At 49.1% G+C, this 13534-nt stretch overlaps 2 protein-coding genes across 2 annotated transcripts; one reads left to right on the top strand and one right to left on the bottom strand.

The window, feature by feature from the left end:
- Positions 1-2000: 2000 nt before the first annotated feature.
- IMP4 (IMP U3 small nucleolar ribonucleoprotein 4) lies at positions 2001-8445 on the bottom strand. The gene is made up of 11 exons (XM_082841303.1): positions 8351-8445; positions 7863-7979; positions 7609-7717; positions 5903-5986; positions 5079-5188; positions 4868-5000; positions 4627-4781; positions 4450-4544; positions 4257-4330; positions 4015-4176; positions 2001-2217 (listed from the first exon to the last, which is right to left on the bottom strand). The coding sequence occupies exons 2-10, from the start codon at positions 7863-7865 to the stop codon at positions 4064-4066; spliced, it is 876 nt and encodes a 291-aa protein (XP_082697429.1). The 5' UTR covers positions 7866-7979; positions 8351-8445; the 3' UTR covers positions 2001-2217; positions 4015-4063.
- A 104-nt stretch (positions 8446-8549) lies between these two features.
- On the top strand, positions 8550-12399 carry VMA22 (vacuolar ATPase assembly factor VMA22). Its single transcript, XM_082841304.1, has 5 exons — positions 8550-8765; positions 8837-8940; positions 9028-9110; positions 9763-9894; positions 11437-12399. The coding sequence occupies exons 1-5, from the start codon at positions 8655-8657 to the stop codon at positions 11547-11549; spliced, it is 543 nt and encodes a 180-aa protein (XP_082697430.1). The 5' UTR covers positions 8550-8654; the 3' UTR covers positions 11550-12399.
- The last annotated feature ends 1135 nt before the right edge of the window (positions 12400-13534 follow it).

Below are 13534 nucleotides of genomic sequence, written 5' to 3' on the forward strand. Positions count from 1 at the left end.
TGGATACTAATGGCAGTCATTTGGGTATAGTGGATACCAGAGTAAAGGGGGAACAGCCACTGTGGGATCAAGAAAGGGCTTTATGGACCCTGCTGGTAGTGAATGTCATTGGATGTCAATGATCACTGGAAACCAGTGCTACCTGGGGAGCAGAGGCAACATTGAGGGTCAGTGAGCCATCCATATCACCTATGGTGATGACTGGGAGGCAGGGCAACTAACCCAGCAACTGGGTTCTGGCACTCTGGGATCTTCTGTTCCACTAGGGGCTGAGGGTCTATTTGTCTGACAGGGTGGGGTGTATATGTCTATCTGTCCCCCTGGCTTAGGAGACATCTGTCTATCCTGAGGACCCACCTGCCTTCCTCATAGGCTGGGTCCTACTGGCAAAGAGTAAGTCTGTCAAGCTGAAGGTCTGGCTGGCTAGTTGACTGGGTAGTGGAATGTTTCTCCATTGAGTTAATGGTCTCTCTGTACAATTGTGGGGCTCTGTCTATCCTTGAGGAATTCTGTCTTTTGGTTGGCTGGAAGTGGGGTGGGAGGGGTGTCCATGTGTCTGGACACAGGTCTTTCTGGATGCCTGGCTGAGCACCTTCCCACCTGTCCAATAACCTGTCCATTTGTCTGGCTGTCCTGCTGTAGTCTCTCTCTCCCTGGGACTCTATCTAGAAGTCTGTCTTGCCAGGGATCTATGTGTCTGTTTGCCTGCCTGTTTGGGAATCTCTCTGCCTATCTGGCCTGTGAACAGAGTGGCTGAGACTTTAGTCCACCTGCCATGCTTCCACCAGGGTTGGGTGTCTGTCTTTCTAGCTGCACGTCCACCTCCTACTACACACCCTCCTCTTGTTTAACCGGACCACCATCCTGACACTGACCATCCCTCCATGTCTCTCCAACATCCAAATTCTCCTGGCTTTCCCTCTGCTCAGCTCAGGCTGGGTGTAGGGGATGGAAAGACCCCCCAAGACCTCCACCAGCAGCCCTGGCTCACCCCTCTCCATTGTCCCAGAGAACTGCAAGCTGTGTTCCTGCAGTGGGACTCACTGCTGCTGCTGGCCCTCTTGCGCACCCTACTGGCGGCAGTCCCAAGCAGTGGGAGCAGCTGGCACTGTCCTGAAGATCCTGAGCACCCCAGCGCCCACATGCCACATGCCAGTCTGCCACCTGCTTCCCAGCTCAGAGTGCTAGGCCACCCAACAGAGCCAAGTGGACAGGGTGCTGGAAGGTACTCGGAGAAGCTTTTGCAATACTGTGAAGAACCCAGCCTGCGCTCATGTTGCAAAGGGGAAATAGTAACTTTTAAACAGTGGAGAAACCTGGCCGACACCACCCTCACCTAGAAGGCCTATGCGGAGATAGTCTGAGACTACTGACATCCCTATTGAACAGTTCTTCTGACTTCCTTTTTTGCTAGGCCACAAAAGGGAACAAAAAATTTGAAAAAATTCTCCCACTGCTCCACTCTTACAAACTTTTGGATTGGGTGTGGGCTGACCTGTTGGCCCACCTACAAGTCTGGCATTTGGCAAAAAAGGAAAAATGCCAGTCTCTCCAGTTACAAGTGGCAGCTTGCATCCACCAGTGATTGGAGGTAGCTGCCTTTGGGAGGGCTTTTGTTCCAGACTCTGGAAGCTCCACAAGACAAACCAATTTCCTAACTGAATAAATTACAAAGAAAAAAAATTAAAAGGAGAGAATTCTATAGGATAAAAGAGACTTAGAACTTATACACAGATGCTCATAACAGCATTATCAAAATAGCCCAAAAGTGAAAAACAAACCAAATTTCATAAACTGATGGATAAATAAGGTATACACACGCAATAGAATACTGTTTAGCAATAAAAAAGGGAATGAAGTACTGACACATGCTACAACATGGATAAATTTTGAAAACAATGCTAAGTAACACCACATATCGTATGATTCCGTTCCAAGTTGAAGCTCATACTGCTCGCCGCACAACAGGCCAATAATCGAGAGACGAGTTGCTGGGGCAAGGAATAAGGGTTTTATTCGGAAAGCCAGCAAACCGAGAAGATGGTGGGCTCATGCCCCAAAGAAACATCTTGCCTGAGTTAGAATTCAGGCTCCTTTTATACTAAAAGAGGAGGAAGTAAAATCAAACACTTCCTGGTTCCCATCAGCCTCTGGAGAGGATGTGTTAATTTCTTCTTCCCTGCAGTCATTTACAGGTGGACCTGGTCAGGATGTTTCCTGTAGGTTAAACAAAGGTATTTTAGCTCATTACCTGGGAAGCAGGGTTCCCAGAGATGAGCCATTATGTTTAACTCAAGCTTATAGGCAACATCCCTTTAGTGATGAGCTTGTAATAGAATACAAAAGGTTCTTTCCTATTACAGTTCCTATGGAATGTCCAAAATAGGCAAGTCTATAGAAACCAAAAGTAGATTAGTGGCTACAAAGGGCTGGGGGCTGGGAGTTGGGAGATGGTTGGAGAGGAATGGGAAGTGACAGCTAAAGAGTACGGAGTCTCTTTTAGGAGGGACAAAAATGCTCTAAAGTTAGACTGTGGTGATGGTTGTACCACCCTGTGAATATGATAAAAAAATATTTAATTGTACACTTTAAACAGGTGAACTGTGTGGGACATGTGCATTATATCTCAATAAAGCTGTTTTTAAAAAGACAAGAGACCTGTCAATCATTTGCAATGAATGGACCCAAGTTGGATCCTAGTTCAAACAAACATAACGTAATCAGGGAAAACTGAACATTAACATGTAGAATTCGGAATAATTGTTGATTTTTTAGGTGCGACAGTGGTATTATTATTCCTGTTGAGTCTTATCTTTCAGAGATATATGGAAATATTTATGGATGAAATGATATGGTGTCTGGGATTTGCTTCAAAATAAACGAATGGAGTGGATAAAGGGAGTGGGTGGGGCTATGAAGGAAACCAGACTGGTCAACATTGAGATGAGCTCATGGACTCACTGTACAGTCCTCTCAGCTCTTATGTTTGGAATTCTCCACAATTAAAAGACTTAAAACAATCAATCAACATAGAGGTGAACAACTGTTTCTATAAAGAGCTAACAGGTCACAGAGAATACACATACACTAATAGTCAATGAGTATTTGAAGATGCATAACCTCTGTCATAATTAAAGAAATGCAAATTCAACTGAGGACCCATTTTGCACCTAGAGCTCGGGCAAGATGCAAAGTCTGACAGTTCACAGTGCCTACAAGGACACAGGAAACACTCAGATCTGATGATAGTGGCTGGGAGAGACAGCCTCCTGGAGGACAATTCTGCAGCATCTATAATCATTTTCAAGACACAATTCCACTTGCAGTAGTTTACTCATCAGATATACTCGCATAAATATGCACAGAGGTATGTTCAATGTTCTTGAAGCAACGTTTGTGGTAGTAAAAATAGGAAACAACTTGAGTGTGCGACCATCAAAGAGTGGTGAATCCACACATACCAGACATCCTAGATAACCTAGAAATATCCCTGGTAATCCAGGGAGAGCCTAAGGAGATCCTTAAAGGGAAAGATGGTCATTATAAAGCTTTCCACTGCTAGTGAGTCCAAGTGCACTGAGTTCTCTGAGGAACTTTAATTACACTCAAAGGAGGCCACAATGAAGTGAATAAATGGTTTGCCTCTTGTTTATTTTCTGTCTGTCTCTGGCTGAGAGCTGGCCCCAGCGCCAAGCCCTGCTCTAAGTGAGACTTCTGTGCTCACATTATTATCCCCACTCCCAGATGATGAAGTCACAGGCCCCGGACTCCTGAGTGACAGAGAGCAGCACCAAATCTCCCAGGGTAGCACCAAACCCTCTGTGGCCCAGGGGCAAGAAAGCACATCAGGCCTGCCTTGTCCTAGACACGATGTCACCACCAGGCCTGAGAATGTCCCAGAGCTATCAGGTTCCCAGCTGAGGGGACCCCGCATCCTTCACGCTCAGCCTGACAGCCCTGTCCTGGCCACTCAGAGGCTAGCAGGGTGCTGTGGCAAGCAGACTTTATTCTGACCTCTCCCCAGCTCCCGGGTCCAGGTCCACATCCTGACTGGTGAGTGGGCTCACTCAGCACTCAGGAAGACCCTCTTGCGCGCGGTGTTGGTGTAGGGGTGCCAGCGCCACTCCACGTCTGCTGTGGCCTCCTGCTCCAGCGTGCCCAGACGGATCATGTACACTGGCGAAGGGGGATGAGATATGGTCACTTACACAGCCAGCATGCCCCTCACCAGATGTGGGATAAAGCCGCAAACTCACACTTCAGCTCAAAGCGAGGCCCAACCTCGATCAGCTCCACATTGCGGTGGTCTGTCTTCTTGTACACATGGTGCCTGGGGCAAGGGGGGCAGGGCAGGAGTGAGGGGAGGCAGGGAGCAGCTTCGGGGTCAACAACAAACAGCACAGGGACACAAAGGTCAAGACCCCATTCGGGCCCAGCCCACTGACCCACCGGAAGGAGATGTAGTCGTCCTGGTTGGCGAAGGTGATGACCCGGCGGCTGTCATCTTTGGGCACAGGGAACAGGTAGCGGAGTATGTCAGAGACCTGGAGCAGAAGGAAGAAAAGTGGCAAATGCCCAGCCTGGCACTCCAGGCCCCCAGTCCTCACCCCACGGCCTCAGACTCACCCGCTTACCCAGGCGGGAGGAGAAGCCATGCATAATCAGGTGAGGCTTGGCCTCCGACGCGGTGCCCAGGTCGGGGATGTCATGCCGCATGACCACGTTGCACAGCGTGAAGTACGCGGTTGGGCCAAAGGGCAGGTGGCTGACAATGAGCCCCACTGGCAGGGCCAGGTAAGCCGTCAAGAGACCCTCTGCTCCCAGCCAGCCATCATGGCAGCACCCTGCTCCCTCCCTTCAGTCTTACCAGGTGTGCCTCGATGCTCATGGACAACCAGCAGGTCAGTGACCCCGTTGGCTTTGCAGGCTCGCACCAGCGCCCCTACCTCATGCCGGCCACGGTTCATGCGCTGGGCGCCTGGGAACACCAACTTTAGCTCCTGCATATGAACTCCCTCTGGTTAGGACTGGGGCTCCTGGGGCCTGAGCATCTCCCAATAACTCCCACCTACTGGTACCTTTGCAAACATCTTGAGGCGGGAACTGGGATCTCGGGAAGTAGTGATCATGATCTTGGGATCCTCAACCCCTGCCCATCGATACTCATCATCCATGTGGCTGGTCACACCTGTTAGGAGTGTGAGGCGCAAGAACATGACGTTGTCTAGAGAAGTGAAATGCTAACTTGGGGTGGCCAAATCCACCTAGAACAGCACTGACGATACCTTCAAGGATGGAAAGGCTCTCTACCTGCTCTGGGCCAACAGGGTGGCCCCCAGCCACACTGGCTACAAACACAAGTGTGACCAAGGAACTGAATCTTTATATTTGATTTAACTTTAGTTCATTGAAGCTGTAGTAATCACATGGAGCTAGTAGCTACCACGTTAGCACAAGTCCAGATTCTGTTAAGGCCAAAGGTATCAGGCTCCATTCTCTCATAACAAATATTTATAATGTTTGTGATTCCTTTCATATTTGTTGAATGATGCAGTGAATGAGACACCTGAGTGCCAATGAAGTGCTGACAGCTGAGGACACAGCAATGAACAAAATGGACACTGTTCTGCCCCAGCAGAGCCCACCGTCCTAGTAAGGGGGACAATCAACAGACAAAGCAATGCAGAAAGTGGGGTAATACTGTGTCATGTAAATGCAATTGGAAGCACTCAGGGAGAGGTCCCCTGAGGTGTCATCTGTACAGAGCCACGAGGGCACCTGGGGGACAGTTTCAGAAGTGGGAGCTGCACAACCTTTCTTCAAGGTGTCTGAGGAATGACATGGAAGCCAGTGGGCTCAGCGGCAGGGAGTGAGGCTGGCTCACAGGGTCAGGGAAGGTCACCTTCACCGCCGGCATCGTCAAACTCCAGGGAACCCTGTAAGGCCAGAGCCTCCCTGCGTAACTCGGTGGGAATCAGGCGGTTCTCTGCAGAGAGAAGACAGAGGGGCTAGTGAGACACATGCATGGAGCCTTCAGTTTATACACCACTGAACAAACTTGATGGAAAAATACCCCTTTTACTCCTTTCTGAGCAGAGAGGTAATATGTAACTGGTGGAGAGGGATGAAACTATTTTTGGCTACATGCCAACCTGCTAACAGTGGTTATAGGAGATTTCATTTACTATGGTTCCTGAGTCTCAAGACTTGAAGGGTTTCTAAAATACTTAATCACAAGTATGCACTCCCTTCGTAGTTAGAAAAAAACTAACAATTAATTTTTAAAGAATAAATGGAAACTGCTCTTTCTATACAAAGGTGGACCAGAAACCCTGAAACCCTCTTACAATAAAATCATTAATCGTGATGCTCTGGGTCAGAGGTTTCCTCTGTGAACTAATGCTAGACTTGGCAGAGGAGCTAGGCTGTGGGCATGCCCACTTTGGAGCATGCCCTTGAACCCAGCAGGTCCCTCCAACATGCCCTGGACTAACTCTTGCACATGGAAGAGAATGTTCACAGCAGCAGGCCTGCCCCAAACTAAAAATAAGCTCAACACCACCCACAGGGAAATGGATGAAGACCCCGTGGAATATTAACCTGCAGGAGCCCCACCTACACTCAATGGATCTTAGAAACAACACTGAACCAAAACAGAAAGCTGCAAAAGAATACACGCAACCTAATACTACCTTTACAACTAAAAATCGACCCATATGATTTAAGAATACAAACAAGCATGATAATCCTCAAAAAGAACAGCAAGGAAATGGTTCATTTTTAATCAATATTCAATACTGCATTTATCTAAATTGGGGGAAATATTTCTGAATTTAAATATATTGATCATTTTTCATTTCTTAACACGGGCAGATAGGTCACAGGTGTTTAACTTTATGCTTGACATAAGTACTACATACACATACCTCATATACTTTATATGTCTAAAACCTAACAAAATCAAAGTGAATCTAAAATAGAGATATGGAGTTGATGTACTATCAGATAGGAAACAGAGCTCCCCCAACATGAGAACCAACAAAATACAGATAAATACGGCATTTCCAATCAGGCATGTGTGACAGGCTCTTCATTAGTACGGCAAATGGAAAGCGGGGAAAATACTGCAAAGTTAAATTCCTAATTTACAACGCAAATAAAATTCAGTTCTACACGAGTGAACAGTTTTAAAATACAAGGGAGTCATAACAGCACTAAAAGACAATAAGATATTCTTGTTATCTTGTAGTGAAAAAAAGTAGCAAGAATAAAAACGACAGAGGGGAAATAAATATAGGACCACGTGAAATGTTTAAATTTGGGAAGACCTAGACACTGTAAATAAAATCACTACGCAAGTTGTAAAATCTGGATACTGCAGCATAAATGACAAGTAATTCACACCATCATGCAAGCGACATTTGCAACCCATCAGGAAGATCCAACAGGAAAGGAAAATGACCAGTAAATACTTGAAAAGATACTCACCATACTAACACAAGTAAATGCTAATTAAAAGCGTTTGACACCACTGGCCTTTTTCCCGTTGGGTTTTAACAGGAAAGCCCAAGGGTCTTTACCGTGACTGGGGGGCGGGGACAGACGTACCCTCGAGCGCACGCCGAACCTTGTCCTTCCTCTCCTGGGCTGTTCGCCGAGCCTCCTCACAGGCCTTGCGATACAGGTACTCGCGGCGAAGGCGGGCCTCGCGGCGCAGCTGGGAAACAGCAGATCCGCTCAGGCAAACCTTTTTCGCCGCGCAAGACCGGGCCCGGGAAACACCCGCCCCGAGCCCACAGGCCACATCCCCAGCCTCCGCGAGCCCCCGACCTCCAAAACAGGAGCTTAAACGTCCCTCCTACCATCCTGGGCGCAACTTCCACGTGAGTCCAGGAGTTCTCTTCTGGCGCCGCCGGCACCACGCAGTCGTCCCTTCCGCCCTCAACCGAGAAGGCCGCTAGAGGCCTCACTAGACTCTGCTGCTGCCGAGAATGCCCAAAGTTAAAATGGCTGGGAGTCGCAAGGCGATTGGCCAGCCCGAAGCTGGAGCAACCACTAGGCGGGGGGGGGGGGGGGGGGTTGTCAAGGTGCTGTCACGTGGCTTAGAACGGCCGTTAATAAAGGCGTCGGCCGTGGTTTCACTACCTAACGTGCGGAACGGGATGTTAATTAGAAGACGACGAACAGCTAAAATAATCATAATTGTAGGCTCGAAATAGTGCAGCAACTGTAAAAGCTGCACAGCGATTGACCGGATGATCGCCTAGCGGCCGGTTCTAGAAGCCGCTCCTCCCTTAAAATGGTTGCCGAACAGCTATGCCTCCTTCCACCGCCACTGCGACAGCCGTACTTTAAAAAACGGCCGATTCCAAAAGCGATTCGGAGACACCCACAGCTCTCGCCGACTGTCCGGGTGGCTGATCCCCTTCCGGTGCTCGCGTGACGAGGCGCTAATCACCTCCCCGGGCCGCTGCTCTGAGGGTGCTTATCCTGGAAGGAACTCAGCGAGTCGCCTCCACCCAGTGGGCGTCTCGGCCCAAGGTTGGGAACGCCCCCTCGGGGACGGACCTCACGCGCCTATTGGCTGTCCTTCTGGCACGGCGGACGCTGATTGGGCGACCTGGGGAGCCGGCTACTGACTGTGTGTGGAGCCCATGGCGGCGCGGGACCCGCGAGCCGAGTTGGACTCCCTTCTCCTGCAGCTGCTCGGGGACCTGGAGGAACTGGAGGCGAAGCGGGCGGCGCTGAACGCCCGGGTGGAGGAGGTGGGAGCCTGGGGCGGGCGGGCCGGCACGTGAAGGTTACTGAGTTTCACCGCTCTCCTCTCTCTTCCCAGGGCTGGCTCTCGCTCTCCAAAGCTCGCTACGCCATGGGTGCGAAGTCGGTAGGGCCTCTGCAGTATGCCTCCCGCATGGAGCCCCAGGTCCGCGTCTGCACCAGGTGAGGTCCCTTTCACGCTGCAGCGGGTGGGCAGGCAGGGGCCAGGTCGGGGCCGTCAAAGGTCTAGCCTCCCTTCTCGTTCTTTAGCGAGGCCCAGGACGGACCCCAGAAGTTCTGGATGGTGAGAGGCGGCACCCAGACTCCAGAGGAGGTGGGACCCCGCGAGGCAGGTGAGTTCCCCCGCCCCTTCTTCCCGTAGGGCCCCTTCCGATGTCAAAGACAAAAGGCATGGGACAACAGAGGAGATGATTTTATTTAGGCTGTTAACGATAGAGAGAGCACCCCAGACCTGAAGATCAGAATGTAGAATGTCTCAGCAGAGTGGTTTTTTGCCTTAGACTTTTACAGGGAGAGAGAGAAAGTTATAGGTGAGGTCCTTTACAGTTGGAATTGTTTTGCAATCAGAGGAAGTCTCAGCTGCGCAGAAGATATTTTTGTCTAGCTAGTTTCAGCGGGACAAGCTTCTAATCTCAGTTAATCATTCGTAAGACAAAGAACAGGGAGTTGAAGGGTCTGTCTGGCCTTTCAGCATGTTCAGGCGAAATGGGAAAAGTCAGTGTGTGGCTTTTTCACGGGTAAACAAGGGGTGTCATTTGCTGGTTTTATGATAGTCAAGAGAAAGAGTGGACAGATTCACATGAACCACAAGGGGAAGGGTGGTTCTTTGTAGTAAGCTGTTTTCCAGAACATAAAAGGTTGAGAGGATTTTCCAACTATCGGTATTTTCTAGGATCATGAGCTCAAATGAAGTTTAACATTGTGTCACTGAGAAAACAAAGGCCAGGTAACAATCCCCCCAACCTCCAGCCTTTCTTTTTACAGTTCTGCGCAGGCGCAAGGGTCTCACGAGGACCCCGGAGCCAGACCCCTCCCCAGCTCCCCAGGACCCTCTGAACTGGTTTGGAATCCTGGTTCCTCACAGTCTACGGCAAGCTCAAGCCAGCTTCCGGGAGGGTGAGTGGACCCCCTATCTACAGGGAGCACTTGAGCACTAATGCCAGGGCTGGGATTAGTCTGCAAAGGGCTTTGCAGGTTTTCTCCATTGCAGACTTTTGTTGCACACCTTCTGTTTTTTCAAAAAGCGTTTATTTGCTGTTGGCAGAGTTCCAGGTTCATATTAGGTGCTGGCAGTAAACAAAAGGGACAGACAGCTTCATGGGATGTTTATTTTATTGAGGGCAGAAAAACAACATGCAAACAAATAAGTAGGCCCTAAATATAATACCAGGTAATGAGACTTGCTATGAAAAAATAAGGTAGAGTATGGAGTGGGCTGGGGAAGCTGTTTTTTGAATGGTAGCCTGGAAAGGCCTCTGAAGAGATGAAGGAGAGAGCTTTGGTGATCTGGGGGGACAGTGTTCTAGGTGCAGGGACCAGCCAGGGCAGAGCTCTGAGGCAAGGTTGTATCTGGAATAGCAGAGAGGAGGCCAGTGATCTAGTGGAGGGGGGCGGGGGGAGGGCAGTGGAGGATCGGGTAAGTGGTGGAAAGCTGCATGTTTTTTCAAGTAAAAGCCACAGGATTTGCTGACAGATCAACTGGGCAGTAAGGGAAGGAGTGGAGTGAAGGATGAGCCCACAGTTTCTAGCTAGAATGCTTGAAAGGGTGGATGCCCTCACCTGGAGTGGGAGGGCTGCGGAGCAGCAACAGCCGAGGGGAAGTCAGGAGTGGTGTGGGGTGTGTTCCTGGTACTGTGTGGTGGAGATTCTGATCAGATGGTTGGCCACATGCATCTGGAGTTTGGAAGAGGACTGGGCTGAAGAGAGAGATTTGGGAACCCACTGCATAACACTGGTTTTAAATTCCCAAGTTGCTAACAGACACAGCATTAAAGTTGAAATGAGATAAGATCAGCAGAGGTCCTGGGAATGTGGACAGGAAGTAAGAGAAAAAAGAAGGGAAGAAACCAGTCGAGGAGACTTAGAAGCAACAGTGAGGCAGGAGCAACACCAAGAGGGTAAGATGTGCCCTGGAGGGAGGTGATCAGGTGTGTGGCCAGCTCTGCTGCCAGGCAGTTAGGCTGAAGACAGGACTGGCCAGTGGACTGGGTGGTGTGGATGGCCCAGAGGACTTGACAGCAGCTGTTCCAGGAGAAGCATCAGGTGAAAGCAACGTAGAGGTGGATCCAGAGTGTGGACCAATCTTGGGGGCAGAGAAAACAGGTAGAAGGAGAGAGGACAAGAGCAGTGAGGGGCTGTGATAATGGAGAAAACAAGGAAGGAAATAAGGGCATGAGACTATATTATGATCTGTGAATTTTAGTTCCTGGTGGGTGATATAAGGGGGTCAAGGAAGTATCCTGAGGAGGTGACATTTTAGCAATGACCTGAAGGACATGAGGGTATGGGTCCAGTGAGGTTCTCGAGGAGCCAATGCAAGGCTATACCTGGAATGTTTTAGGAAGAGTGTGAAGGCCAGAGAGGCCTGGGGATGTCCAGAGCCCCCTGAGTCATTTGTCACCACAGATACCATGGTGACAGTCTCTCCTCTTCTTCTAGGTCTGCAGCTGGCTGCAGACATGGCCAACCTTCAGATCCGCATCGACTGGGGTCGAAGCCAGCTCCAGGGGCTGCAGGAGAAACTCAAGCAGCTGGAGCCCGGGGCTCCCTGACCTGCCACCACAGAAGCAAGGCAGTGAGCACAGCTGTTCTTCAATGTGGCTGCATTATCTCAGGCCTTCTTCCTTCACAGATTGCACCCCACCCCAGCTATTCCTCCCTCCTTAATACTTCTCTGGTCTGCATGTTTCCAACTTTGTTAGGTGGGGAAGTTTGAAGGGACAAAGTGAGTAATGTTGAAAGCCACTACTCTGAAACCACTTCTAGACTTCTGTTGTCTCAGGATGTATTCATGTGGGGCAGGCACAAACACCTGTTAGGTTAGTTCGTATCACTGAACAACTGTAACAACCTGATGCATAAATCAGCTGTGGATTTTCATTAAAGGATGAAATATTGAACAGTTAATGGCAGGGAAGGACAAGAAGTAGGTGCTTCGGTTTCACTAGATCCTTAAAAGTGATTTTGGTGGAGGAATAAACCATACACAGCTAACAGATGAGGACAGAATGATTCCTCATCGATAAAACACACACACACCCAAGTAGATGGGCAGCGCTTGGCAGGTTTTAAGCCAGAAAGTAAAAAGGATCGGACCTAGATTTTCAAGGGAAATCTTTCAAGAGACCATTCAGGTTTTTAAAAACTTGCCTTTATCTTTCCAAGAGTGAGTCTTTTAATTTGTTGAAGGGCCAGGAACTCTGTGTCAATTCATATTCCTACTGGCTTGTTGATATTTTTAGCAGTTTCTAGGAGCTAATTGTTATGTTTGGTGGATGTTAGTTTTTTGTTCATAATATGAGATGTAAATTTTTTTTCCCAGTTTGTCTTTTAATTTTGCTTATGGTGGTTTAAAAAAAAAAACAAAACTTTTTATTATAAAATAAAACACATTACATTAAACTGCACAGACCAAATGAATAGCTCAAAGAGCAAGGTGAAAACTATCATGAGCATCTCTCAGCTCTTGTGTTTTTAAGTCAGTTTTCTTAGTACAGTTGAATTTATCACTCAGCTATTTTATGATTTCCTGCTTTGGGATTGTAGTTGATGTGACGGTAAGGGAATTCGCCAGTGTTTTCCTCAAGAACTTTTTGTGTTTTCAGGTGAGGTACGCAGTGAGTCCTGCACTCAACTTCCTATTTTCTACCACAGATCCACATACAGGGGACCACCCTTATCGCTGATTTGTGATGCCACCTTTTTCTTTCGATTAATCCCAGTGTTGTATACCCGTTACCATGTTCTGGCGGTTCCATTCTGTTTCATTGATCTTAATGTCAGACACAGGAACCACACCGTTTTAATTCTTGAGCCTTTAATACATACTTTAACCGCTGTAAGCGCACATTTTCTGGTTGGAGGGAATTTTTTTTTTTGGCCGGGCCGGGCCGGGGCTGGGCGGGGCACTACATTGAGCTTGAGTTGTCTGTGAAACAGCCTAATCGAAGCACTGAAAAGGAAACGATGTGACCGGAGGAAAAAAGGGCATCCCTCCATCCACACAAAAGGTTGAATTTCAGGCCAAAACCTGTTACCAACAAAGTGCCAACCTGTGAGATCTTCAAGCTTAAATGAGTTAAAGATAACACCCCGTTTTTGCTTTTTGAGGAAAAGATTTTTCACGGGGAACCCGGTATTGGGGCGGGGGGAGAAGAGGTGTCTTTTGTTTTAGATGTCAGTTGACATCGAAGGACAAGCAATAGCCCTCCGTTATTTACTGTTGAAGTTGGGTTTCGGTGGCGGCGCGGCCAGGGTGCCAGCGAGGTGTGCTAAGTGCGGACGGTGACGACGACTAGCGCCACCCTCGCTTCGGTTCTTGGGAACACTTCCGGGAGGAGGAGTTCCCGCTCCTGGGAGGGGCCCGGATGTGCCGGCCGGCGCTGCGTAGGCGGGCGGGTCCGTGAAGTCCGGGCTCGCGCAGCCGCAGTCAGCACAGATTTCTACCAGCCGGGGCAAGGCCTGAGGTGCGCAGATGTGGTGTGGTGGTGGTGACGACAAGCTGACGCAAATAATATATGTCGCATCGAGGAAGATA

Source organism: Leucopleurus acutus, assembly GCF_964270905.1.
Source record: "Leucopleurus acutus genome assembly, chromosome: 6".
NCBI classification, from domain to species: domain Eukaryota; kingdom Metazoa; phylum Chordata; class Mammalia; order Artiodactyla; family Delphinidae; genus Leucopleurus; species Leucopleurus acutus.

Coding starts and splice junctions, on each gene's coding strand:
- IMP4 (XM_082841303.1), bottom strand. Junction 4,545..4,626: donor CCTCCCGCCTGGGTAAGCGG/GTGAGTCTGAGG, acceptor CTTCTGCTCCAG/GTCTCTGACATACTCCGCTA. Junction 4,177..4,256: donor GCCTCGCTTTGAGCTGAAGT/GTGAGTTTGCGG, acceptor CCCCTTCGCCAG/TGTACATGATCCGTCTGGGC.
- VMA22 (XM_082841304.1), top strand. CDS start 8,655: ATGGCGGCGCGGGACCCGCGAGCCGAGTTGGACTCCCTTCTCCTGCAG. Junction 8,941..9,027: donor CAGGTCCGCGTCTGCACCAG/GTGAGGTCCCTT, acceptor CTCGTTCTTTAG/CGAGGCCCAGGACGGACCCC. Junction 9,895..11,436: donor TCAAGCCAGCTTCCGGGAGG/GTGAGTGGACCC, acceptor CTCTTCTTCTAG/GTCTGCAGCTGGCTGCAGAC.